At 41.2% G+C, this 24,779-nt stretch overlaps 1 protein-coding gene across 1 annotated transcript in view; it reads left to right on the top strand.

Moving 5' to 3' along the window:
- The window catches only part of armc2 (armadillo repeat containing 2), a 238,005-nt gene that overhangs the window by 78,245 nt on the left and 134,981 nt on the right, over positions 1–24,779 (top strand). Inside the window, exon 6 of the mRNA XM_072552378.1 lies at positions 962–1,038. Within this exon, the coding sequence (XP_072408479.1) occupies positions 962–1,038 (77 nt within the window). The remainder of the gene's footprint in view (positions 1–961; positions 1,039–24,779) is intronic.

The following is a 24,779-nucleotide window of genomic DNA, read 5'->3' as shown; positions in this document are numbered from 1 at the left end:
GGTCTCCAATGTGAAACACTTGTGCAGTTACCATTGATGGTAGTAAAAGGCTTGGGCTCAACCTATTGTGGTGGAATTGGTTGAGAAAAATTCACCTTGATTGCCTCACATTTTTCAGTTGGAAAATGGCCGCCTCAGTGAAGTCCTAGTGAAATACCCAGGTGTTTTTCAAGGAGGACATTGTACTATCAAGGGCACTAAAACCACTTTACATGTTGACTAGGGTGCAATTCTGACCTTTTGCAAGGCCCGCCCAGTGCCATTTTCCTTGTGGCCAAAAATAGAGACGAAAGTCAGGAGGCTGGAGAGTGAAAGAATCATCAAACTTGCAGGATGCAGTTTGCAGGATGGGCAGCACTATTTGTACCAATGGTGAATCCTGATGGCTCTGTTTGTTTTTGTGGGTATTTCAAGCAAATGGTAAACCGTTTCTTGCAGCCAGATAAATACCCGATGCCTCACATAGAGGACTTGTATGCAAAGTTGGTTAGGGGGAGTTATCCTTTACAAAGTCAGACAGGAGCCATGCTTACTTGTAATTGGGACTGAATTAGTCCCAGAAGTACTGAGTAGAATATTGTAGCAGAAACTTTTCAGTCATATTTGTAGTGGGTATCCCCTTGGAACATGTCTAAAATTTGACATTCATCTGAATGTTTCTGATATATTCACTATCTACAGAAACTGTCAAATTAACTTTGTTCTTTTTGGGGATTTTCTTGACTTCACAAAATCTAACCTATATTTATTTTGACTATCACAATATCCAAATTGTCTTATGCTTCATTGTTCCAACAACCAAAAGTCCAATTGTGATTGGTCACACAATATTCAATAAAGCATAAACTATGAATTTTTTATTATAGAATTGTCACAAATTGAATGGCAATCTTTGTTTTTATTCTCAATAGGTTTAAATTTTAATCCCTTTTTTCCAAATACTTTTACTTTTCTGTTTCAGCAAACAAGTAATACAAGAGAGTAGACCTTCTACCTATCCTGGGAACACTGAAATCAACAAAGAACAGAACAGAACAGGTATTTTGTTTTAGTAGAATCTCTTGCCTTTTTGAGTACAATTTGCAACTGAAAATTGTGTATTTGGACAGAAATGATAACGATTTTAAAAGGCGTGCTACTATAGTAGAACTGAATACTTTCTCATCTTGGTACATAGGGAATGAATTGAACTCAGGTAAGTATAGCACAGGCAAAAACAGAATAAGGCTTTCCTTACTGCAAGATTCAACCATAATCTTAATCTTAATCCTACTGTGTCAGTTGTGTTTCAGTTGGTAGGACAGTAGCCTCTTTATTTGAAGATTGAGCATTCATGTCTCACTCTAGAGATATAACCTAAAAACTAGGTTGACATTTCAGTTCAGCACTAATGCCAATGCTATGTTTAGAATGAAATGTTAAACTAAGTTCTGTCTGAGCATGGAGTAATTTCTCAACTATCTGTACTAAAACAGATTTTCTGGCCTATATTTCATTGTGGTTTGTGAGTTCGTACTGTATTTCTTAAATATTTACACTTTACCTCAAAAGTACTTCATTTGGTGGAAAATGCTTTGAGATTTCCTAAAATCATAAGCATGTTTTATTTCTTCCTGTTTCTTTTTATCCTTCTTCCTTTCTTCATCTTGTTATTTCTCATTTTAATAGAAGTTTTAATTCTCTGTGGAGGAAAGAGAACTTTGAAGGAAAATTGAGTTCCATTTATTTGTGAGCAAACAGGATCTTTTAGAGTTCTAAAGTGGGTATTAATGTTTCAGCCATGATGTGCACTAAATTTCAGTTTGATAAAGAGCTTAGCATTCACACACACAATCACCACAGATATGAAGATATGACCTCAATTCTACTTATTTGGGATGCTTCCTGTAATTGCTTCAAGATTCAGATTATGCAGAGAGTGCTATTGCGAATGCTAAATTTTTTTTGCTAACTTCAAGGACTTTGCACAAGCTCTTTGAAGGTAAACATAGGCTAGTAGGTCTTCCTCTTGCAATTTAGTTCAGCTGCGAGAATTTAATACAGATATGTGTGATGTGAACAATAAAGAACTAGTGAACACTAGTTAGACATTACTAACGTCTGGACTACAGTTATGGGTGTTACACTTTGGGAAAGATGTGAACACATTAAAGAGAATGCCGAAGGAATTCTCCAAGATGAGAAATTTCATTTGTGAAGATAGATTGAAGATGTTGGGAATGCTTTATTTGAAAGGAGAAAGAGAAGGAACTCAACAGGGTAAATGCTGAGAGGATATTTTCACTGATGGGAGAGTCTAGGATCAGATGACATAGTCTTAGAGAAAAGGGTAGTAAAGGTGAATTTCTTTGCTCAGAGGGTTGTGAGTCTTTGGAATATCTATCCAGAAAGAGCAGTGGGGGTATAGTCGATGCTGAGAGAGTTTTAAGGCTGAGATAGATTCTCAATCAGTAGGTGAATCAAGAGTTATGGGGAAAAGGCTGGAAAGTGGACGGAAGGAATGATGGATCAGCCATGATCCTATTGAATGGTGGAGCAGGCTTGAGGGACCAAACAGCCTACTCCTACACCTATTCCTTATGGTCTTATTAAGGCTATAGTTATGGGTATGTTAGCTGAGCTGAGAAGTTGATTTGCAGGTATTTTGTCCCCTTCCTAAGTGACATCCTCAGTGCTTTGGAGCCTCCTGTGAAGCACTGCTGTACTGTGTCTTCTGGAATTTATTTGATTTTGTTCTTGCTGCTTCCGCCTGTCGGTTCTGCTTGTTGGTTGCAGTGGTCAGTATACTGGGTCTAGGTCAATGTGCTTATTGATAGAGTCCATGGATGAGTGCCATGCCTATAGAAATTCTCTGATTGTCCTCTGTTTAGCTTGTCCTCTTATCATTGTGTTGCCCCAGTCATTTCTGGTCCTTGTCATCTGTGTGTATGGCTACCGCCTCACTTGCAATCACACCTTCCTGTTGACCATATTTGAAAAAGGCACTTTAAGAATTGTGAGCGCCTCCTGGAATAAAGTGTCCAGGTAACTTTCCCCCTCCCTGATATGCCACAGTGATCGCAACTTGCAAAGTTCTTGCAGACATAAGCATTTACTGCAGATGTGTTTACCCTGGATCACAGCAGCATCCAGAAATGCTCGTGTTTGACTGCAGACCCTGCAGCAAGAGATAGCACTGGAGGGTAGCGACTTCGATGCTAGTGGACCCACAGTGCAGGACTTGAGGGGGTGGCGGTGGCTTTCATGATGGCAGTGACAGCAGGGCAGTTTCTGTGATCAATGGAGAACGCATTTGGTGCCGGAATCAGGACGTTGGGCTTCAGCTGTGGCAATGTGGTGATCCATGGCAGATCCATGCAGGTGGCTGTTGCATCGGCAGTGGTGTGGCCCAGTTTGGTACTCCTGGTGGAGTGGTAGAGGTGATGGTTGCCCTTGAGCAGGATTCCTGAAATGGACTTTGAGGTGGGGGTATTGGTATGCATGGAGCACAGAGACCTCCCCACCGATGTCAAACGAAGCACAAGAAGGGAGGAAAAACTCTGTTTTTAGTTATATTTTAGTTGAATCTTAATATCCTCTGTAACTCAAAATGGCGCCGGAGCATGGCGACATATTACACTTGTCACTCGTTATTTGTTAAGTACAAGTGACAATAAATCATTCAATGCATTCTGAAGTCACAGCACACCCCTTTCCTTGCTTTAATATGTGCTAATTAATAATTTTTAATTAACTATTACAAGTCTACACCTTCTAATAAGTTTGACTCTGCTACTGAACTTTACAATGGTGATTAAACAATCCACTACTTACAGTACTGAAAAAATGTACTGTTTCAAATAATGTTAGTAGTTGATTGACCTGCTACGTCTGCAAAAAAATTGCAATTCAAATGCTGATGGCTGAAAAACAAAATGGAAGGAAAACACCTCCACTCTGCCCTACACTGGTCTTGCCACTCAGCACACTTTATGACTTCCAGCAAACCTTGCATAAACTATCTCTTTCCCCTAATGCACCACATTTCTGGGTGCAGATGACTTTAGTAAGGGGAGCAGTAATATTTAGCATTGGTAGTAGGACTCATTGAGTAAGGGCTGTGGGACAAGGTTGGGAACCTAAATCATAACCATGATTGCTAACATATTAAGGGCGGGAGGATGAAGGGCACACGGATAACATGGCTAGCAGACTGAATCATATAATCTCTATAGTGCAGAAGCAGGCCATTCGGCCCATTGAGTCTGCACTGACTCTCCGAAGAGCATCCCACCCAGACCCTGTCTCCCTATCCTGTCCTGGCAATGCTGCATTAACCATCGTTAATCCACCTAAACTACATGTCCCTGGACACTATGGGCAATCCACCTAATCTGCATATCTTTGGACTGTGGGAGGAAACCGGAGCACCTGGAGGAAATGCGTGCTGATATGGGAAGAATATGCAAACTCTACATAGATAATCACTCGAGGGTGGAATTGAACCCGGGTCCCTGACAATGTGAGGTAGCAGGGCTAACCACTGAGCCACCATGCAGCATCAACAGCCAGGTTCCTTCTCAAAGAAAACACAGTCCAAAATCCAGTTCAATCTCTAACCACTTCCAGACAGACTGACTGTCTCCTCCCCAAGGTCCCAGTTAACATTCAACATTTGCCATCTGTTTGAGTGCAAGATCTTTTCCAGACTTGCTGAACCAGTTCCCAGGTACTGACCTTCTGCTATCTGTTTAAACATAATGCTCTTCCCTGATGATGAAGCATCTGCAGAACCTTGATCAGGAGCAACCTGCAATTAACATACAGGCCTGGCCTCATAAATAAACAAAAACATGTTGTCATAGAGTCATACAGCACAGAAACAGATCCTTCTGTACAACTCATCCATGCTGACCAAGTTTTCCAAACTAAACTAGTCCCACTGGTATTTTCTTTTTAACACAAGTTGTTGCCCACAATGCACCTTTAGCATGAAGTTCCCAGTTCACAACTCCAAACTGAAATTGGTAAAGGAATAAAATAAAAAATAATGAAAAATGAGTGAGGGTTCTTTCATAGTGTAGAAATTCATCATGGTTCCTTTGATAGCATCTTCTAAACCCATGACTATCTTGAAGAACAAGGGCAGCAGAAATATGAGATCACTACCACTTGCAAGTTCCCCTCCTCTTACCAATTTTTTATAGATGCACCATAGAAAGCATTCTATCTGGATGCATCACAGTATGGTTTGGTAACTGCTGTTCTCAACAATGCAAGAACTATATAGAATCGTGAACACAGCCCAGTCCATCACACAAACTAGCCTTTTACCTGTTGACTCCATCTATAGTTCCTGCTGCCTCGGGAAAGCAACCAATATAATCAAAGACACCTCCCACTTTGGTAATGCTGTCTACCCTAGTTATGACACAACTTCTTCATTGAGCTCAGCAAATACTCCAAGTCTTTGGCAGTACTTTGAGTATCAGAGACCACAGGTATTTCTTCTGCCAGCAGCTGTGTACACTTGGTATTGATGTGCTCACCAGAGTCTGTTCCTGAATCTACTAAAGCTAAGGTACAGTGGCAGCCTCTGTGTTGGTTGTGGATACAGCTAAACGCCTGACCAATATGTTTGTGGTGTTACAGGCTTCATCTTAAGAGGTGCTAATGCTGGTGAGCCTCTGAGCCCTCTTCTGTTTTTCTGTCTGTTGATGACTTGTACCTGTGGACAAGAAGAAAGTGAATTCGTTGGAGTTTGGATGGGAGTGATAACCATCCCCTGCTGTTCAGTTCCTAGCTTGCAGCAAGTGAAGTAATAACCAGGTAGCCTCTAATATGGCACCATAACCTTCGCCCTCGAAGGCGCCAGTAGGAGCAAGAAACTTTACCTGTTATCTGCATGTGATTCATTATTTCGGTCACCATGGAAGTTGCTTGCATATGAAATGAACTGAAGTGCACATGACTGCACAAGAAAGCTTGCTGTGAGCCATGGCGGATGTGACAACATCTAAGCTATATTTTAACTCCAAAACAGAAAATCCCAGCGTGATATTTTTAAATATTGTGGTTAATGGGTAATAGATTCAAAGGCTAAAGCATGACAAAAATTGTGCTAATTTAGGTCTGCAAGTTATGAAAGATAACAAAACCACATCAAAGGAGTTTGAAAGTGTTAAAACTGTTGTAAATCACTTGGAGTATATTCATTTGCGGTAAAACCAATGACTGCAGATGCTTGAAGCCAGATTCTGGATTAGTGGTGCTGGAAGAGCACAGCAGTTCAGGCAGCATCCGAGGAGCAGTAAAATCACGTCCTGATGAAGGGCTTTTGGCCGAAACGTCGATTTTACTGCTCCTCGGATGCTGTCTGAACTGTTGTGCTCTTCCAGCACCATTAATCCAGTATATTCATTTGATCCTATTAAAGGATGTTGTTTTTCCATTTCTTAGAACTTGCATGTTTTATTGTGAAATTTATAAAACTTTCTGCAAACAAAGCACCTATGTGTGTTTAGTGGTGATCCTTCCCCTCAGCTTTCTCATAAATGAAAGCAATATGACTGGAGCTAATTGTAAAGTCTTCTGAGATTGTCATAGTCTTAAACTTGCATGCAATACAACTCAAGATCCTTGGTGATTTTGATAATTTATTGAAATTACTTCTAAAAGTGGATTTTAAATAGATATTACAAATTTAAATAAATAAATATTTGAAATGCTAATATGTAAAACATTTATTTTGTAACCATTGGTTCCTTCTTAATAAACTACAGTCTGACATATCAAAATAATGTATTTGAATATGTGATCCAAAGCTATGTAAATAATTCTGTGTTCAGCTTGAATTGTTATTGTTGCTAAGGCTGCAAGGATGATTTACCAAAAAAAGCAGCCAATCAAATGAACCTGCTTACTGACTCACTGCTTCCTGAATAAGTTGTAACCATAAATATACAGCAATGTATAATCGAGCTATTAAATGCCATTAAATTTAACCTTTTATCTTTCTGCCATATTATAGATTTCTTCGAATGTGTACATTGCTTTATTTTTAGATTTAAAACAAACATCACTGTGAAAAAGATTGTAAGCACAAATGTATAAAATAATTTTAAAATGCATTATTTCATTTGTAAATCTACAATTTTGTTAAATGTTAATCAGCCAGATTAAGTCCGTGACCACTATCTTGTGTGTCGGTATAAGCTATGTATTTGCTATTTATTCCGATTGCATCTTTAAAACCCGCAACCTCCACTACCTCAAAGGACAAGGGCAACTAATGCGCATAAACACCACCACATGTAAATTCCACTCCAACTCGCTTTGAACTATGTTACTGTTTCTTCACTGCTGTTAGGTCAAATTTCTAGAACTATCTTCCTAACAATACTGTTAGTGTACTGTACCCCAAAGACTGCAGAAGTTTAAGAAAGCAGACCACAACCATCTTCTCAAGGGCAGTTGAGGATGGGCAACAAATGTTGCTCACATCTCATGAACAAATAAAAAAAAGTCTAAGAACTGCTATTGAAGTGATTTGCCATTATTGAGATAAAAGGTGACTGTTCGCTTTTGTGTGCCACTCTCTCGAAAACACAACTACTTAAAGAAGGATTGACATGGACTGCATCAGTTCAAGGAGGCAGCTCACCACCACTTTCTGAATGGCAACTAGGATAGGCAATAAATGCTGACTCAGCCAATGATACTCATATCCCATAAGTGAACAAAAAGAGTATTTTGTTCAGAAACAAATGCATATTAATATACGGCATATTTTAGTTTTAGGGTGGAGGAGGGTGTGTAGTTTAGAATAGAATATCCTTTATTGTCATATGTACTATATTGCAGGTTTACGGTGAAAAGCTTTTACAATGTCTGCCTCTTATGGCGACATCTTAGGTACAAGTACCTAGGTACAAACGTTGGATACAACAGAGGAATAAAAGTCGTTATGTTACTTTACAGAGTTGAAAAATAAGTTAACAATAGGGCACCATTAAAGGATTTACAATTACAATAAGGTAGGAAATGTCAAATAAACATAACATTGTAGCAATTCACCACAGGGTCTCCATATGTGGTATGACTGCCTGAGCCAGAACCCAGTCTAACAACTGTCCCCCCTCTGCTCCAAGCTTCCAGTCTGCTCTATACCAGCACTCAGCTGCTCCAAGGTAAGTTCCAGGACTGCCTCCCCCATGCTGGTCGCCACCTGTGTGCCACTCTGGGGCTGCTTCCTCATGCGCTGTTCTGAGGTTGCTTCTCCAAGATGCTCTATGGCACGCACCCCAACATGCTGTCAAGGGCTCTCTGCTTGCGCTGTTCCAGGGCTCGCAGCCCGTGTGCTGCTCCAGGGCTCACTGCTCTGGGACTTGCTGCCTGCACCTACTGTTGTTCCAAGATTTGTCTCCATTGCTAAGAGGAGAGAACAGGAGACTAAAAAAGTAGAAGAAAGAAAAAGAACTGGTGGAGCAGAGGAGCTCCAGCAGAAGCATCCTACTTTGCCACCATCCACACCAAATATGCATAGTAAAAAAGAAAACCATTAAATGAAATAAAAAAGAATAAGACATTTATTCTTTTTTAAATAAAGTAAGAAATTGTTTTCAACATGATAAGATTTACTTGCATCTATTAAGCAATATCTTTCTAAATGTAAGATGCAGGATTCAGACGAACTGTAATAATCATAGATATATCAAATTAAGAATAGTTGAGTAGATAACTATAACAAGTTTGTAGTGTTTAACGAATGATGAAAAAAACTTGACTGGAAGTAACAAAATAATGATGATTGAAAGAAATCCACAGTGTGAGCATGGAAATCATGTCTGATTAATTTATTAGAGTTTTTTGAGTAAGTCTCAATCAGCTTGGTTAGAGGGGAAACCAGTTAAATGTGTTGTATTTGGATTTCCAGAAGGCATTCAACAAAATACGGCAATAAGGTAAGAGCCCACAGTGTTGGAAGTGTATATTGGCATCGGTAGAGAATTGACTAATGGGCAGGAAACAATAAATGGGGATAACGAGTTCTTTTTCAGGTTGGCGACCTGAATCAGTGCTGGGACTACAGCTGTTTACAATTTATATTAATGACTTGGAGGAAGGAAATGAATCCTACTGTAGCCAAATTCGCAGGTGACACAAAAATAGATGGAAAGACAGGTTCTGGAGACAGATGCAAGCAATTTATAAAGAGACATTAATAGGTTAAGTAAGTGGGCAAAAAGTTGTCAAATGAAGTATAATATGGGAAAATGTGAAATTGTTCATTTTGGAAGGGAGAGCAAAAGAACAGTGTTATCTAAATAGAGAAAGGAACCTGCAGAAATCTGCAACACGAAGGAACTTGGACTACTTGTGCATGAAATACTGAAAGTGAGCAGTAGGTAATCAGGACGGCTAATGGAATGTGGCCCTTATTTCAAGGGGGTTGGGGGAAAGAATGGAGAAGTTTGACTGCAACTGTAAAAGCTGCTGATAAGACCACATCTGAAGTACTGAGAGCAGTTTTGGTCACTTTATTTTAAAAATATTGTTTCATTGGAGGCAGTTCAGAGAACGTTCACTAGAATGATCACCAGTATGGAGGCATTGTCTTATGTGCAAAGGTTAAACAGGTTGGGTCTCTACTTATTGGAATTTAGAAGAATGAGAGGTGATCTCATTGAAATATATAGGATTCTTAAGGGGCTTGACAAGGTAAATACTCATGGGAGAGTCAGAGTTAAGACTGAGAGAGGAAGAATTTCTTCTGTCAGCGGGTTGTGCATCTTTGGAACTCCTTGTCACAGACAGTTGTGGGACAGAGTCCCTGGGTATATTTAGGGCAGAGATATACAGATTCTTGATCAATTGGGGAATTTACACGTTATGGGGAAAGGGTAGGAAAGTGGACATGAGGAGTGTCAAATTAATCATGATCCTATTGAATGGTGGAGCAGGATGGAAATTCTCAATAGCCTACTCCTTTTCCTATTTCTTATGGTCTTAATAGATGGTTATTCAAGGAAAGGAAGATGAAAAATATAAATCATGAATCTGCCCCATTTCACAGAAGCTTATAATGGTAGTTCTATTTTTAAATATATTTTTGTCCTCATAAGAAGTTCACTAGTTGAATATGGTTTAAAGTAAATTGGCAGTGGGTGGGAACCAGTGTGTAAAAGTGAAAGTGAGAGAAAATGAGCACAAAGTGAGACTGCATGATAGTACTGGGGAAGAATGTAATAGTGTACTAGATAGAGTAGACCAAGAAGAAGTATGAGGATTGTCAGGACAGTTTTTAGAATGCATATATATAAATACACAAAGTGTTGTGAATTATGTTGATGAACTATCAGCACAAATAGCCATGTGGGAAATTAATACAATGCCAATAATCACAATATAGCTAAACATTTGAGAACTAGGCACTTAATATTCACAGAAACAGAGTGTGCGGAAAATATGAGAGAGGGCAAAGGAGGTAGCATGGCTGGACTGATTAGTAAAGACATTATTGTCATGGGGAGTGGGATATCATTCAGGGATCAAGGTCAACAATACTTTTCTTGTAGTGAGCTCAGAACCAAGAAAGATCTAATCATTCTAAAGGAATCCAAATAGTGAAAGAGTTGGAGGAGCAAAACTGCAGATAAAATCACAAAACATGCAAAACTATAAAATAATTTGGGGAAATGTGAAGTTATTTACTTTGGCATGAAGAATAGAGTTCAATATTATTTAATAATATATTTTTATTAAGAAAAAATAGATTTTTAAATATTACAACAAATACAAAACAATGCAATTCAAAACAGTACAAAAATAGTACAAAACTAAACCCAAATAATAAAAAGAAATTCCTCAACCCACCTTCCTATACGAATGTATAAACATATATAAAGAAGTATAAAATTAAAAAGAAACCTAAACTAGCTATTTAACTAACTAACTAAATACCTAACAACAAACAAATAAATAGTAATAACTCAGCCCAGCCAAACAAAACACTCATACATTCACAGTTCCTCCTCCCTGGATATTGGACTCATGAAACACAATCGTTACAGCTATATAAAAGCCCTTGTTAGTGTGGCAGATAAATCTGTGTCCAGGTATTTTAAAAAGGGTTGCCAAGTCTTGTAAAAATTCTCAGTTTTGTGGTCTACCATATTTGTGAGAAAATCCAGGGGAATATGCTCCATAACAATCTTCCGCCAACCCGACAGACCTGGGGGTTTTTCTGATGTCCAGCCTAGCAAGATATTCTTCCTTGCACAGAATGTAAGAATATTGAAAAGCTTTGCCTTATGCGAGACTGCAGGCCCAAAAGGAGCGAAATAGGGTCCTTCTCCACCCCTACACCTAAAATCCTCTCCATTGCACCCACCACAGCGCACCAATATGTTTGAAGCCTGTCACAAGACCAAAGACAATGGGTAAGAGTACCCGTACAGACCTTGCACTTGGGGCATGCTGAAGATACCCCTGGTTTAAATTTTGACAAATGGTCTGGGGCTAAGTGGACCCTGTGGAGAATCTTCAACCATAAAGTTTGGGTCCTATTGCAAATTGATATCTTCCTTGCATTCTCCTAAATATCCTCCCATGCCTCTGAAGAAATCTCCACACCCAGCTCTCTTTCCCACATCTTGCAGAGTTGATCAGACTCATCTGAGGTGCACCCCCCAATTGGTGATATAGAGTACGGACAGACAGTGTACTCTTAGCCCTTAGTACCCCTCTTTCTATGTCAGATTTGTAGGGATCAGTCAAAAGTGTGAATAAAATCCCTAACTTGAAAATAACGAAAGAGGTCTTTATTAGGTAACTCGTACTTCCATACTAACTGATCGAAGGACATCATTACATCTCCCTCAAATAAGTCATCCATGCAAGATATACCCCTAGCTGCCCAATGTTTAAATCCTGAATCTATCATACCTGGTTGAAAACTCGGCATACCCACTAAAGGTGTAAACAAAGATGTTTTACCAATATTACCTTCCCTCTGCCGAATTGCCCTCCATGCTTTAACAGTATTGATGACTATTGGGTTATGGCAATATTCCCTAACTGTCCTCACCTTGTCCAAAAACAGCAAACTGGTAAGGGGGCACCTTGCCTGGGAGACTTCGATATCTAGCCATATTGAAAGAGGATCCCCACAAACCCAATCACTTACATAGGTCAAAAGCGAGGGTAATTGGTAATTTTTAATGTCCGGAAGGTCTACTCCCCCCAATCTGTGAGGCAACTGCAGTTTGGCTAATTTAATGAGGGGCCATTTATGGTGCCAGATAAAGGAGCTGAACCAACTGTTCAGGCTCCTGAGTGTTTGTTTATTGAAAATCAGGGGGAGCATCTGTATAGGGTATAGCAAACGAGGGAGAATATTCATCTTAATAAGCGTTATCTGACCCATCCATGAGACTGGAAGTGCCTCCCATCCTTGGAGATCTTGTTTAATTTTTTCAAATAATTGAGTAAAATTGGCTTTGAACAGCCAATCCAGAACTGGAGTAATGAATATGCCCAAGTACACAAAATCCCTCTGTGACCACCTAAATGGGAATCTATAGTCACTCTCAAGAGCCAACTCTTTCGTAAGACCACCCATAGGCATAGCCTCTGATTTAGCAAAATTAATCTTATACCCTGAAAAAGCACCAAACGAGTGAATGCATTGTATCAGGCAAGGCACTGAGACTGCTGGATTTGTCAAGAAAATTAGAACATCATCTGCATACAGCGAGATCTTATGTAATTTTGACCCCACTTCTGGAGCTGATATATTGAGATCCCCACGAATGGCCTCTGCCAACTGTTCAATCACCAACATAAAAAGTAATGGTGAAAGGGGACAGCCCTGCAGCTGCCCCTAGAAATATTAAAATTGCTTGATCGTACCCCGTTGGTAATGACCGCAGCGAGAGGTACACTGTAGAGAACCTCTATCCATCTTATGAAAACTTCGCCCAGACCAAACCGGTTTAGAGTGTAGAAAAGGTACAGCCACTCAACTCGGTCAAATGCCTTCTCTGCATCTAAATAAATCACCAATCCCTGTACTGACTGCTGTCGGCATGCTTGAATTACATTAAGCAGCCTCCTAACGTTATTGGAGGATCTGCGACCCTTTATGAAGACCGTCTGATCTTCTTTAATAATAGGAGGTAACACAGTCTCCAGCCTTAACACAAGAGCCTTTGAAAGGATCTTAAAGTCCACATTTAAGAGCAAGATGGACCTGTATGAAGCACAGCCTTCCGGATCCTACCCTTTTTTTAAGGATAAGTGAAATATTGGCCTCTCTCAGAGATGCTGGGAGACAAACATGACTGTATGAATCATTAAACATATTCAGCATCGGGCCTGACAGTATACTTATAAATTCCTTATAGAATTCACTGGGAAGTCCATCAGGACCGGGCACCTTTCCACTCTGAAGGTGCCTCACAGCTTCCTGCACTTCTTGGTCTGATAATGAGGCATTGAGAAAGGACTGTTGTTCGGGAGTCACACCTGGGAGCTTCAGATCTCTAAAAAAGGATTCCATTTTGGCCTGCCCCTCCTCACAATTCTCAGACTGATATAATTTAGAGTAGAATCTCTGGAACGCCACGTTAATCTTTTTAGAATCACATGTTAGGTTCCCGGACCCTTCCCTAATCGCTGTAATGGTTTGTGGAGCCATTCTCTTTCTGGCAAGGTATGCTAAGTATTTGCCTGGCTTGTCACCATGCTCGTATAACCTTTGCTTTGCAAAAGCCAGCTCCTTCTTTGCCGTCTGCGTGAGCACAGAATTTAATGCAGACTGCAGTGCCGTAATCCTCTGTAGTTTGACCAACGAGGGTCTGTCAGAATAGGTCTTCTCGGCTGCCTTCAACCGTGCTTCAAGGAGACGTTGCTGCTCACCCTTCTGCCACTTCCTACTTGTGGAATATGAAATAACTAACCCTCTGGCATAAGCTTTGGCAGTTTCCCAGAGAACAGATGAGCTATCAACCGAGCCTATGTTGATGTCTAGGAATGCCCGAAATTCCCTTGAGAAATACTCCACAAGCTTGCTGTCCATGAGAACAAAGGGGTCCATTTGCCAGTACTTTGAATCCACTGTAACATCCTTAATTTTAGCCATGAGGTACACTGGAGCATGATCAGAGATGGCAATATTACCAATCGTACAGGTTGCCACCAGATCCAGGGTTACCGCAGGGGTCAGAAAATAATCAATCCTTGTGTGACATCTGTGCGGATTGGAGAAAAACGTGAAATCCCTACCTGTAGGGTGGAGACACCTCCAGACATCCATCAATCCTAATTTCCCACACAAACCCAATAACTGTTTAGTTTGTGCAGAGGGTATTGAGGGACCTTTAGGCAACCTGTCTACTGTGGGGTCCATGAGGCAGTTAAAATCTCTCCCTATAATGATGTGCTGAGACGTGAGACTTATCAGTTTAGAAAAAGCATCTACCAAGAATTTAAGAGGATGAGCTGGGGGGACAATAAACATTTAAAATGCCATATTCTTCCCCATTTATCAAGGCTTTAAGAATTACAAACCTCCCGTATGTGTCTTTAACACATTCCAACAATTTAAATGAGAGATTTTTCCTAACCAATATAGCCACTCCCCTACTTCTGGTATTAAATGTTGAAAAGTAAACTCGGTCAAAGCCATTCTGCTGTAATTTCAGATGCTCCTTGTCATCCAAATGTGTCTCCTGTAACAAAGCAATATCCACCTTCTCCTTTCTAAGACTCAAGAGTACCTTCTTCCTCTTAATTGGTGAGTGACTTCCCTTGATATTCCAGGTACACCATTTAATCAAATCATTAGCCATAATCTTCTGCAATTACATTTAAATTCCAGAGAGGAGGAACTCGAACCACAAATTGCTGAGCCTTAGTGTCACATGATCCACCGAGTATAAAAACTACATAAAACCACTACATTTAGCAAACATACAAAAGTATTAAAAATAAAAAACAACAAAAACCAGAAAACAAACTAACATATAAAGCGCCAATAGCGCTGAGTAGGGGAACTCATCCCCTGCCTGGAGGGGGCAACTACCCATCTCAAACTGCCCATAAATAGGCATCTAACCATCTCAACCACCTTCACTTCTCCCAGCTAGAGCCGCATCACAAGCACAAGCTAAAAAGAATAAACACTCCATAGAATATCAATATGAATAAAAAAAAATATTTTATTTAAAAAAAAGGGAATAAATACCCCATCCATCCTTTGGTATGTCCTAACTTAGAAATTTAAAATGTACATTTTAACCACTGCCAGACATAGTTTGAATCAAATTATTATCAATAGAGGTAAAAAAAATGGGGAAAAACAAAGCTCCAACCGGATTTCCTCCATTTCTTTTACAGAATGATAAACACATACCCAAGCAACAATATTTATACATAATACAATTGTTTAAATTAGGTTAGTTTGTCCACAAAGTCTCTTGCCTTCTCCGATGTGTCAAAGAGATGCATGGATCCATCTAAGGTGATCCAAAGCACTGCCGGATATCTCAGGGAGTTCTGAATCCCAAGCTCCTTCAATCTTCTCTTGACACCATCATATGATTTTTGTTTCTGGATCATCGCTGCTGAAAAGTCCTGAAAAAACATGATCATAGACCCCTCGTAAATTGGGGCCTTTGGATCCTTCCCCTGGAGTCTGGAAGCCTCCATGACTTTCTCCTTATCCCGGTAATGATGGAACCGCACCAGGAAAGGACAAGGGCGTTGACCCAGACCTCTGTGCTGTGACCCGGTGAGCCCTCTCTATCTTCAATTCTCTCATGCCAGTCTCCCAAGTCAAGGAATTTCGGAAGCCAACCTTCAACAAATTCCGCAGGCCGCTCACCCTCCTTACCCTCAGGCGGACCGATGATCCGAATGTTTTTTCTCCTGCCCCTGTTTTCAAGATTATCCACTAGGTCACGCAAATTACAAACCTGCGTCTTCAGGGCTTGGATCTCTTCGTTGAATAAACTGGCATCAGCTTCCACCACTGTGACCCTGTGCTCCACCTCATCTGTCCTCTTCTCCAGATCTCCCAGCTGCTGCTCATGCTTCTGCAGCATGAGAGAGACTGGAGCCAGCTTATCTTGAGATTTTGAGAGCTGGTTCACCAGGTCCTGGAGAGCAATCTGCTCTGAGGCTGCTGCAGGCTGAGCTGCAGGCCCGGCCTCAGATGCTCCTCCTCCCTTTTTAGGCATTTCTGGACAACTGAAAATACAAATAAGTTAATTTTTAAATGTTTCTTGGGGCTCCACAATCTTTCCAACACCCCAAGAAATCCTAATGACCTGGGTTGGGTGGGTTAAAGGACTTTTCTGCTCCTGCTGCGATGCGAAGCTCTGCAGTGTGATCTTCTCAGATCGCCGCCATCTTTGATCCCCCCTCAATATTATTTAAATAGAAATATCCTGCAGAACAGCGGGATTTGGGAGTGCTCATCCATGAATCACAAAAAGCTAGCATTCAAGTTAATTGAGTAATAGAGAAGGCAAATGGAATGTTGGCATTTACTTCAAAGGGAATGCAAGATAAAGGTAGGGAGGTATTGCTAAACTACACAAGGTACATCTCTGTGAGTGCCCCAGTCAGTGTCCTGAAACACTATTGAAAGTTGATTGGCTATTACCAAAGAGGGTTTTTGGTTATAAGCTGGACTCTCACCAACACTGGGAGTTTTATGTGCTTAATTACACATTAGTTACAGACTTGGAGTCTCCTTTTCCTTCACTACTAGTCAGTTTATCGAAGGGATGAAGGTCATCGAGTCTTCCATTTGCTGCTCTCTGATATCTCTCCTACGTGTCCACATTGTGGGATATTCTGCTTTAACCCTTGCCGCCCCAAGAATGCTAAGTTGTTCTTATCCTTTATTTCAATTTTGGAAGAATTAGCAGACGGGTTGAAGTTAGAGTCGAAAGCTTGAATAAATAATTCAAATATTGGAGGGAATAGCACAACATTTGGGATTGGAAAGTAGTTTGAGTTGGATTCAGTTGCAGTTGAAACACCTTCGAGTATTGGATTCGAGATGTCATGTCGAGGTTATACAGGATGTTGATGAGGCCTCTTCTGGAGTACTGTCCAGTTCTGGTCTCCCTGTTATAGGAAGGATGTTATTAACTCGGAGAGGGTTCGGAAGAGATTTAACAGGCTGTTTGTGGGAATGGAGGGTTTGAATTTGTAAGGAAAGGCTGAGACTTTTTTCACTGGAGCACTGGAGCAAGGTATCCTTATAGAGGTTTATAAAATCATGAGGGTATACTGTAAAGGGTATTCTACATTGGAGGCAGTTCAGGGAAGGTTCATTAGGCTGATGTGGGTATAGAGGCACTATCTTATAGGGTGAGATTTAGTAGATTGGACCTGTACTCATTGGAATTTGGAAGAATGAGAGGCAACCTTATTGAAATATACAGGATTCTTAGAAGACTTAGCAGAATAGGTGCAGAAATATTATTTCCCCTTCTGGAAGAGTACAGGACCAGAGTGCGTAATCTCTAAATGAGGGGTCGCACATTTACAAAAGCGATGAAGCAGATTTTCTCTCTTAGAAGGTTGTGAATCTGTAAAATTCTTTACCACAGTGGGCTGTTGAGGTTGTGTTATTAAGTACAGGTTGTTCTCCTAAAATGCGCATTTGCTGTAACACAACTGATGAATTTGGTACACTGTTTCTAAAGTGTGAACTTTTTAAGTGTGTATTGGTTATAATGTGATCCTGGCCCCATTAGTTTAAATGGTGATGCTGTTATGCAATTTTGTTATAACAAGGGATTGCATGAGAACAGAACTACCAAAAACCAAAATGGGACTACATTAATTTAGGATATCTGGTTGGCATGGACGAGTTGGACTGAAGTATCTGCTTCCGTGCTGTACATCTCTATGATTCAATGACCCACTGAACCCTTTCCCACATATGGAGCAATGGAATGGCTTCTCCCCAGCATGAATGCACCAATGGATTTCCAGTTGAGATGGATAATTAATCCTTTACCACAGTCCTCACATTTCCACAGTTTCTTTAAAGTGCTGTCCTCAATGTGACTGCTTTGATGAATTTTCAGCAAGGAAGGGTGGCTGAATCCCTTTCCACAGTTTTCTCACTCCCACAGTTTCTCTATGGTGCTGGTGTCCTTCTGTCTATAGTTAGTTGAATGATCTCACACACTCTCAAAATGCATTTTTTTTCACCCCACGTGAATAGTGTGGGATTTTATGTCAGGCTGTGTAACTGGTAAACCTGCTTCCGGTCAGTTCACTAGAAGGCTGTCACTCAGGGATGTGTGTGTCTCTTTGTGAACTTTCAGTCACACCATTGCCTGATTTTTTTTGCCCAAGATCTGAACAGATAAAGATTTCTCCTTCTGGATTCATAGGAGGATGATATTCAGGTTCTGATGAATTGAGTGACACACTGATCTTAACTTGATGCTTGGTTTGGATTTTCAATCTGCAAATCCTTTGCAAAAGGTGTTTACAAACTTGGAATATAAATTCTAGTTTCTATGGAATGTATTTTCCTCTGTTATTTCTCTAAAGCTGTAATACTGCATCCCACAAACTGTTCCTCCCTCCCTGGTTGAAATCCAAATCCAACACATTATCTCTACTATTTCTTTTCTTTACTACATTTTTCCCACCCTTAACTTTGGCTGGATTCAGTTTTCCAGCCCCAAAGTTAGACTGAGTGTAATGTTAATAAGCCAAACATTTTCTCCCTGCTTACTGACATTCTAAACCCTTGTCCACTCTGTGAAGCCAAGATGGCCAAATTTGCCACTGAACCAAGATACCTGGACATGTTCCCAGGAAATGCTAAACCTACAAACCAGAAACCTGCAGTTTCCGACTGGGGATGTGCACCCATTTTCCAGAGTGAAGGCAGTGATTATGCATTAAACCATTTGAAGTTTTAAAGTATAAAGAGTCATAGAGTCATAGAGATGTACAGCATGGAACCAGACCCTTCGGTCCAAGCTGTCCATGCTGACCAGATATCCCAAAACAATCTAGTCCCACCTGCCAGCACCCGGCACATATCCCTCCATACCCTTCCTATTCATATACCCATCCAATTGCCTCTTAAATGTTGCAACTGTACCAGCCTCCACCACATCCTCTGGCAGCTCATTCCATACACGTACCACCCTCTGCGTGAAAATGTTGCCCCTTAGGTCTCTTTTATATCTTTCCCCTCTCACCCTAAACCTATGCCCTCTAGTTCTGGACTCCCCGATCCCAGGGAAAAGACTTTGCCTATTTATCCTATCCACGCCCCTCATAATTTTGTAAACCTCTATAAGGTCACCCCTCAGCCTCCGACGCTCCAGGGAAAACAGCCCCAGCCTGTTCAGCCTCTCCCTGTAGCTCAGATCCTCCAACCCTGGCAACATCCTTGTAAATCTTTTCTGAACCCTTTCAAGTTTCAGAACATCTCTCCGATAGGAAGGAGACCAGAATTGCATGCAATATTCCAACAGTGGCCTAACCAATGTCCTGTATAGCCGCAACATGACCTCCCAACTCCTGTACTCAATACTCTGACCAATAAAGAAAAGCATACCAAACGCCTTCTTCACTATCCTATCTACCTGCGACTCAAGGAGCTCTGAACTTGCACCCCAAGGTCTCTTTGTTCAGCAACACTCCCTAGGACCTTACCATTAAGTGTACAATTCCTGCTAAGATTTGCTTTCCCAAAATGCAGCACCTCGCATTTATCTGACTCTTCGCGGTCCACTACACTTCCAATTTTGGTGTCAGCTGCAAACTTACTAACTGTACCTCTTATGCTTGCATCCAAATCATTTATGTAAATGACAAAAAGTAGAGGGCCCAGCACCGATCCTTGTGGCACTCCACTGGTCACAGTTCTCCAGTCTGAAAAACAATCCTCCACCACCACCCTCTGCCTTCTACCTTTGAGCCAGTTCTATATTCAAATGGCTAGTTCTCCCTGTATTCCATGAGATCTAACCTTGCTAATCAGTCTCCCATGGGGAACCTTGTCGAACACTTTACTGAAGTCCATATAGATCACATCTACTGCTCTGCCCTCATCACTCTTCTTTGTTACTTCTTCAAAAAACTCAATCAAGTTTGTGAGACATGATTTCCCACGCATAAAGCCATGTTGACTATACCCGAATCAGTCCTTGCCTTTCCAAATACATGTACGTCCTGTCCTTCAGGATTCCCTCCAAGAACTTGACCACCACCGAGGTCAGGCTCACCGGTCTATAGTTCCCTGCTTTGTCTTTACCGCTGTTCTTAAACAGTGGCACCACGTTTGCCAACCTCCAGTCTTCCAGTACCTCACCTGTGACTATCGATGATACAAATATCTCAGCAAGAGGCCCAGCAATCACTTCTCTAGCTTCCCACAGTGTTCTCGGGTACACCTGATCAGGTCCTGGGATTTATCCACCTTTAACCATTTCAAGATATCCAGCACTTCCTCCTTTATAATATGGACATTTGTCAAGATGTCACCATCTATTTCTCTACAGTCTATATCTTCCATATCCTTTTCCACAGTAAATACTGATGCAAAATGCTCATTTAGTATCTCCCCATTTTCTGCGGCTCCACACAAAGGCTGCCTTGCTGATCTTTGAAGGAGAGAAAGTGAAGACTGCAGATGCTGGAGATCAGAGCTGAAAATGTGTTGCTGGAAAAGCGCAGCAGGTCAGGCAGCATCCAAGGAACAGGAGAATCGACGTTTCGGGCATCAGCCCTTCTTCAGGAACCTTTACCTGCAAACACCTGCACTCAATCAGCTTTTGAAAGTTCTTGCCTAATACTTTCAAAATTGGCCTTTCTCCAATTTAGAACTTCAACTTTTATATCTGGTCAATCCTCTTCCATCACTATTTTAAATCTAATAGCATTATGGTCGCTGGCCCCAAAGTGCTCCCCCACTGACACCTCAGTCACCTGCCCTGCCTTATTTCCCAAGAGTGGGTCAAGTTTTGCACCTTCTTTCGTAGGGACATTCACATACTGAATCAGAAAATTTTCTTGTACATACTGAACAAATTCCTCTCCATCTAAACCCTTCACACTATGGCAGTCCCAGTCTATGTTTGGAAAGTTGAAATCCCCTACCATAACCACCCTATTATTCTTACAGATACAGATCTCCTTACAAAGTTCATTTCTCAGTTTGCCTCTGACTGTTAGGTGGTCTGTAATACAATTCCAATAAAGTGATCATCGCTTTCTTATTTCTCAGTTCCACCCAAATAACTACCCTGGATGTATTTCCAGGAATATCCTCCCTCAGCATAGCTGTAACGCTATCCCTTATCAAGAACACCACACCCCCCTCCTCTCTTGCCTCCCTTTCTATCCTTCCTATAGCATTTGTATACTGGAATATTAAGCTGCCAGTCTTGCCCATCACTGAGCCATGTTTCTGTAATTGCTATGATATCCCAGTCCCATGTTCCCAACCATGCCCTGAATTAATCTGCCTTCCATGTTAGGCTCCTTGCATTGAAATAAATGCAGTTTAATTTATTAGTCCTACCTTGTCCCTGCATGCCCGGCCTGTTTGATTCATGTCTGTTCTCAACTGTACCAGTCTCAGATTGACCTCTTTCCTCACTATATCCCTGGGTCCCACCCCCCACCTTCCTAGTTTAAATCCTCCCGAGCAGCTCTAGCAAATTTCCCTGCAAGTGTATGAGTCCCATTCCAATTTAGGTGCAATCTGTCCTTCTTGTACAGGTCACTTCTATCCCAAAAGAGATTTCAATGATCCAAAAATGTGAATCCTGCCCTCACTAGCTCGTAGCACTGGGAGTAATCCAGATATTACTACTCTTGAGGACCTCCTTTTTAAATTCCTGCCTAATTCTCTGTAATCTCCTTTCAGAATCTCAACCGTTTCCCTTCCTATGTTGTTGGTTCCAATGTGGACAATGACCTCTTGCTGGCCCCTCTCCCCTGTGAGAATATTCTGCACTGTCCCTGAGACATTCTTTTTTTTATAGATATTTTTATTGAAAATTTAACATGTTTTTACACGTTTACAAAAGAAAACTAAAAAAAACCCCAAGTATAAACATTGATATACAATTAAATCTTAAATAAATAATAACCAAAATCTATGAAACATAGAAAAAAGAAATACCGAGAGAAAAAAACTCAACTAACTACTCATCTAACCTACAACTAACCAGGGTGTATGATGAAAACTCTTACATTATTCAAGAAAAAAACCAACAGATAACACAGAAATTGAGTAGTGATATACATGCTCGGAATGTGTTAACATCAGATCACAAAAAAACCCGTATTCGTGCGGGATTCCTCTCCTAAGGGGCCCCGGACCAGCCAGGTTCACCCTCTCAATTAAATAAAGGCCCTTGTTAGGATGACCAAGATATTTGTATTTGTGTAATTCAAGAAGGGCTGACATATTTTATGGAGTAATTCGGTTTTCCTTTTGGTGCACCATATTTGTAAGGAAGTCCTGGGGAGTATATTCCATAATTATTCTATGCCAACTCGAAAGTCCATGAGGGCCCTCAGCCACCCAGTTTACCAAAATGTTTTTCCTTGCACAGAAAGAGAGAATGGAAAATAATCTCTTCCCTGTCGTAATTTCAGGTGTTCTTTATCCAATAAATGTGTCTCCTATAGGAGAGCTATATCGATCCTTTCTTTCTTGAGGTTTGATAATATTTTCTTCCTTTTGATTGGTGAATTACTCCCCGTGACATTGCAGGTGCAAGTCCGAAACCCCCCCGGGAGAAGAAAGTCTATCCAAAACATCCCAAGCATAAAGCATATGAAATTCACAAAAATAAAGGCTCTTTAATACACTCAGATCAATATAATAAAAAACTATTTCTAAATAAAAAACTATAAAACGTATTTAAGTGGAGATCTTCCCCCTTATTTCCAGGGGGCATCACTTCCTTTCCAAAAACCCATCATAACCTCTCCCAACCAGTGCACCACCCTTGACCCAGGCACCCCACAATAGGATAAAGAAAATTCAAATATACTACTGAGCTAGAACTAACAATGAGTACCCTACCCCACCCACACCGACATCTGGATATATTTGGTAATATTAATACCATATATGAAAATAAAATTACAATCTCAGCAAATAATAATTAAATATAGTAATACAGAATAGCAGGGGAAAACAACCCTGCTCCTAAGGACAGAGATAAAATAGGATAAGGTAACCACCTTCCCTCCATCTACATTAACAAGACCCCCTGGCCCATATATATATATATATAAAATATAAAAAAAGGGGAAGAAAATCGCTAAGTAAAGAATGAATAAATAAACCCCTCTTCCCACCCCCCTGAGATAATATTAAACAGTAAGGTAATGAAAGGAAAAAAAGGGGGTAAACTGGGGTGGGGGGAGGGCAAAACAACATCAATTAGCTCTTATAATTTATCTAAGAGAGTCCAAAAGTTCCTTGGCCTTCTCCGGTGATCCGAAGTTATACACGGACCCTTCATGGCTGAAGTGTAACGTAGCTGGGTAGCGCAAGGAGTACTGAATGTTTAAGTCGCTTAAATGCTTCTTCGCTTCGTTAAACGCCTTCCTCTTTCGGACCAAAGCTGGGGAAAAGCCCTGAAATAACATAATCTTGGATCCTTTATAAATCATGGCTTGGGGATCTTTCCCAAGATTTCTGGAGGCTTCCAAGAGCATCTGCCTCTCCTTATAGCTCTGCAGCTGGAACGCAGCTGGAACAGAGCCGGAACAGGACCGGGCGGGGGCACTGGTTCGAGCCAGGCCCATGCACTGCAACCCGGTAGGCCCATTCCACCCTTACCTGGCCTGATTCAGCCTCCAGATGTAACAGTGCTTGAGGAACACTGTAAGCTGGCCTTCTTCTTCCCGTTCAGGAAAGCCCAGCAAATGAATATTTTTTCGATGACCTCGATTCTCGAGTCGTCGATGTGATTCTCTAAGGTCCGGACTTGCTGTTCGAGAGTCTGGACCCGATCCACGGCCAATTCTGCTATGGTCTCGGAGTTTGCGGCCTTTAGCTCCGCCCCTCCGACTCAGTGCTCGATTTCTTCGATGTCTCAGCTGTGCTTTTGTAGCACGACCAAGAATGAATTCCATCGACTTCGGAACTCTTCAATGAAGGCATCAATCTTTGCATCAAGTTTAGAGATTATTTCTGCGAGGCCCGCCACCATAGGTAAGTCCCCGGGGTGGCTGCGGACACCTCAGCTGCAGCTGGGGAGGGTGGGGGAAGGGCTCCTGCCTGCTGAGAACTGCGGGCTCCTTTCCCCCTAGTCATTTTTACAGGAGACTAGACTGTTTAAATTTAGTGCTGAGCAACTAATTACATTAAGTAAAAACTATTTCAAATGAGTTGGTGATTGTGGTGGAGGCAGGTGACCCACTTTGCCCAAGTCTTGGGAGGAGCACTATAGACTCAGACTTGCTGAGTCGCTGCCATCTTGGATCTCTCCCTGAGGCATCCTTGATCCTGGCACCAGGGAAGCAACACACCATTCTGATTTTTCACCGCTCGCCACAGAAATGTCTGTCTGTTCTTCGGATTAGAGAATCCCCTGACACGATTGATCCCTTGGAACCTGATGTACCCCTCGTTGCATTAGAGCCAGTCTCAATACCAGAAACTTGGCTGTTCGTGCTACCTTCCCCTGAGAATCCATCATCTGCAAATTCCTCGTTGCTTCTAACTGTCTCTCCAACTGATCCATTCGATCTGATAAGATTCACAACCAACAGCATTT

The sequence above is a fragment of the Chiloscyllium punctatum genome, chromosome 3, assembly GCF_047496795.1.
Source record: "Chiloscyllium punctatum isolate Juve2018m chromosome 3, sChiPun1.3, whole genome shotgun sequence".
Lineage (NCBI taxonomy): Eukaryota > Metazoa > Chordata > Chondrichthyes > Orectolobiformes > Hemiscylliidae > Chiloscyllium > Chiloscyllium punctatum.
Note: the sequence above shows the minus strand (reverse complement) of the source record. Positions and strands in the feature narration are given on the sequence as shown.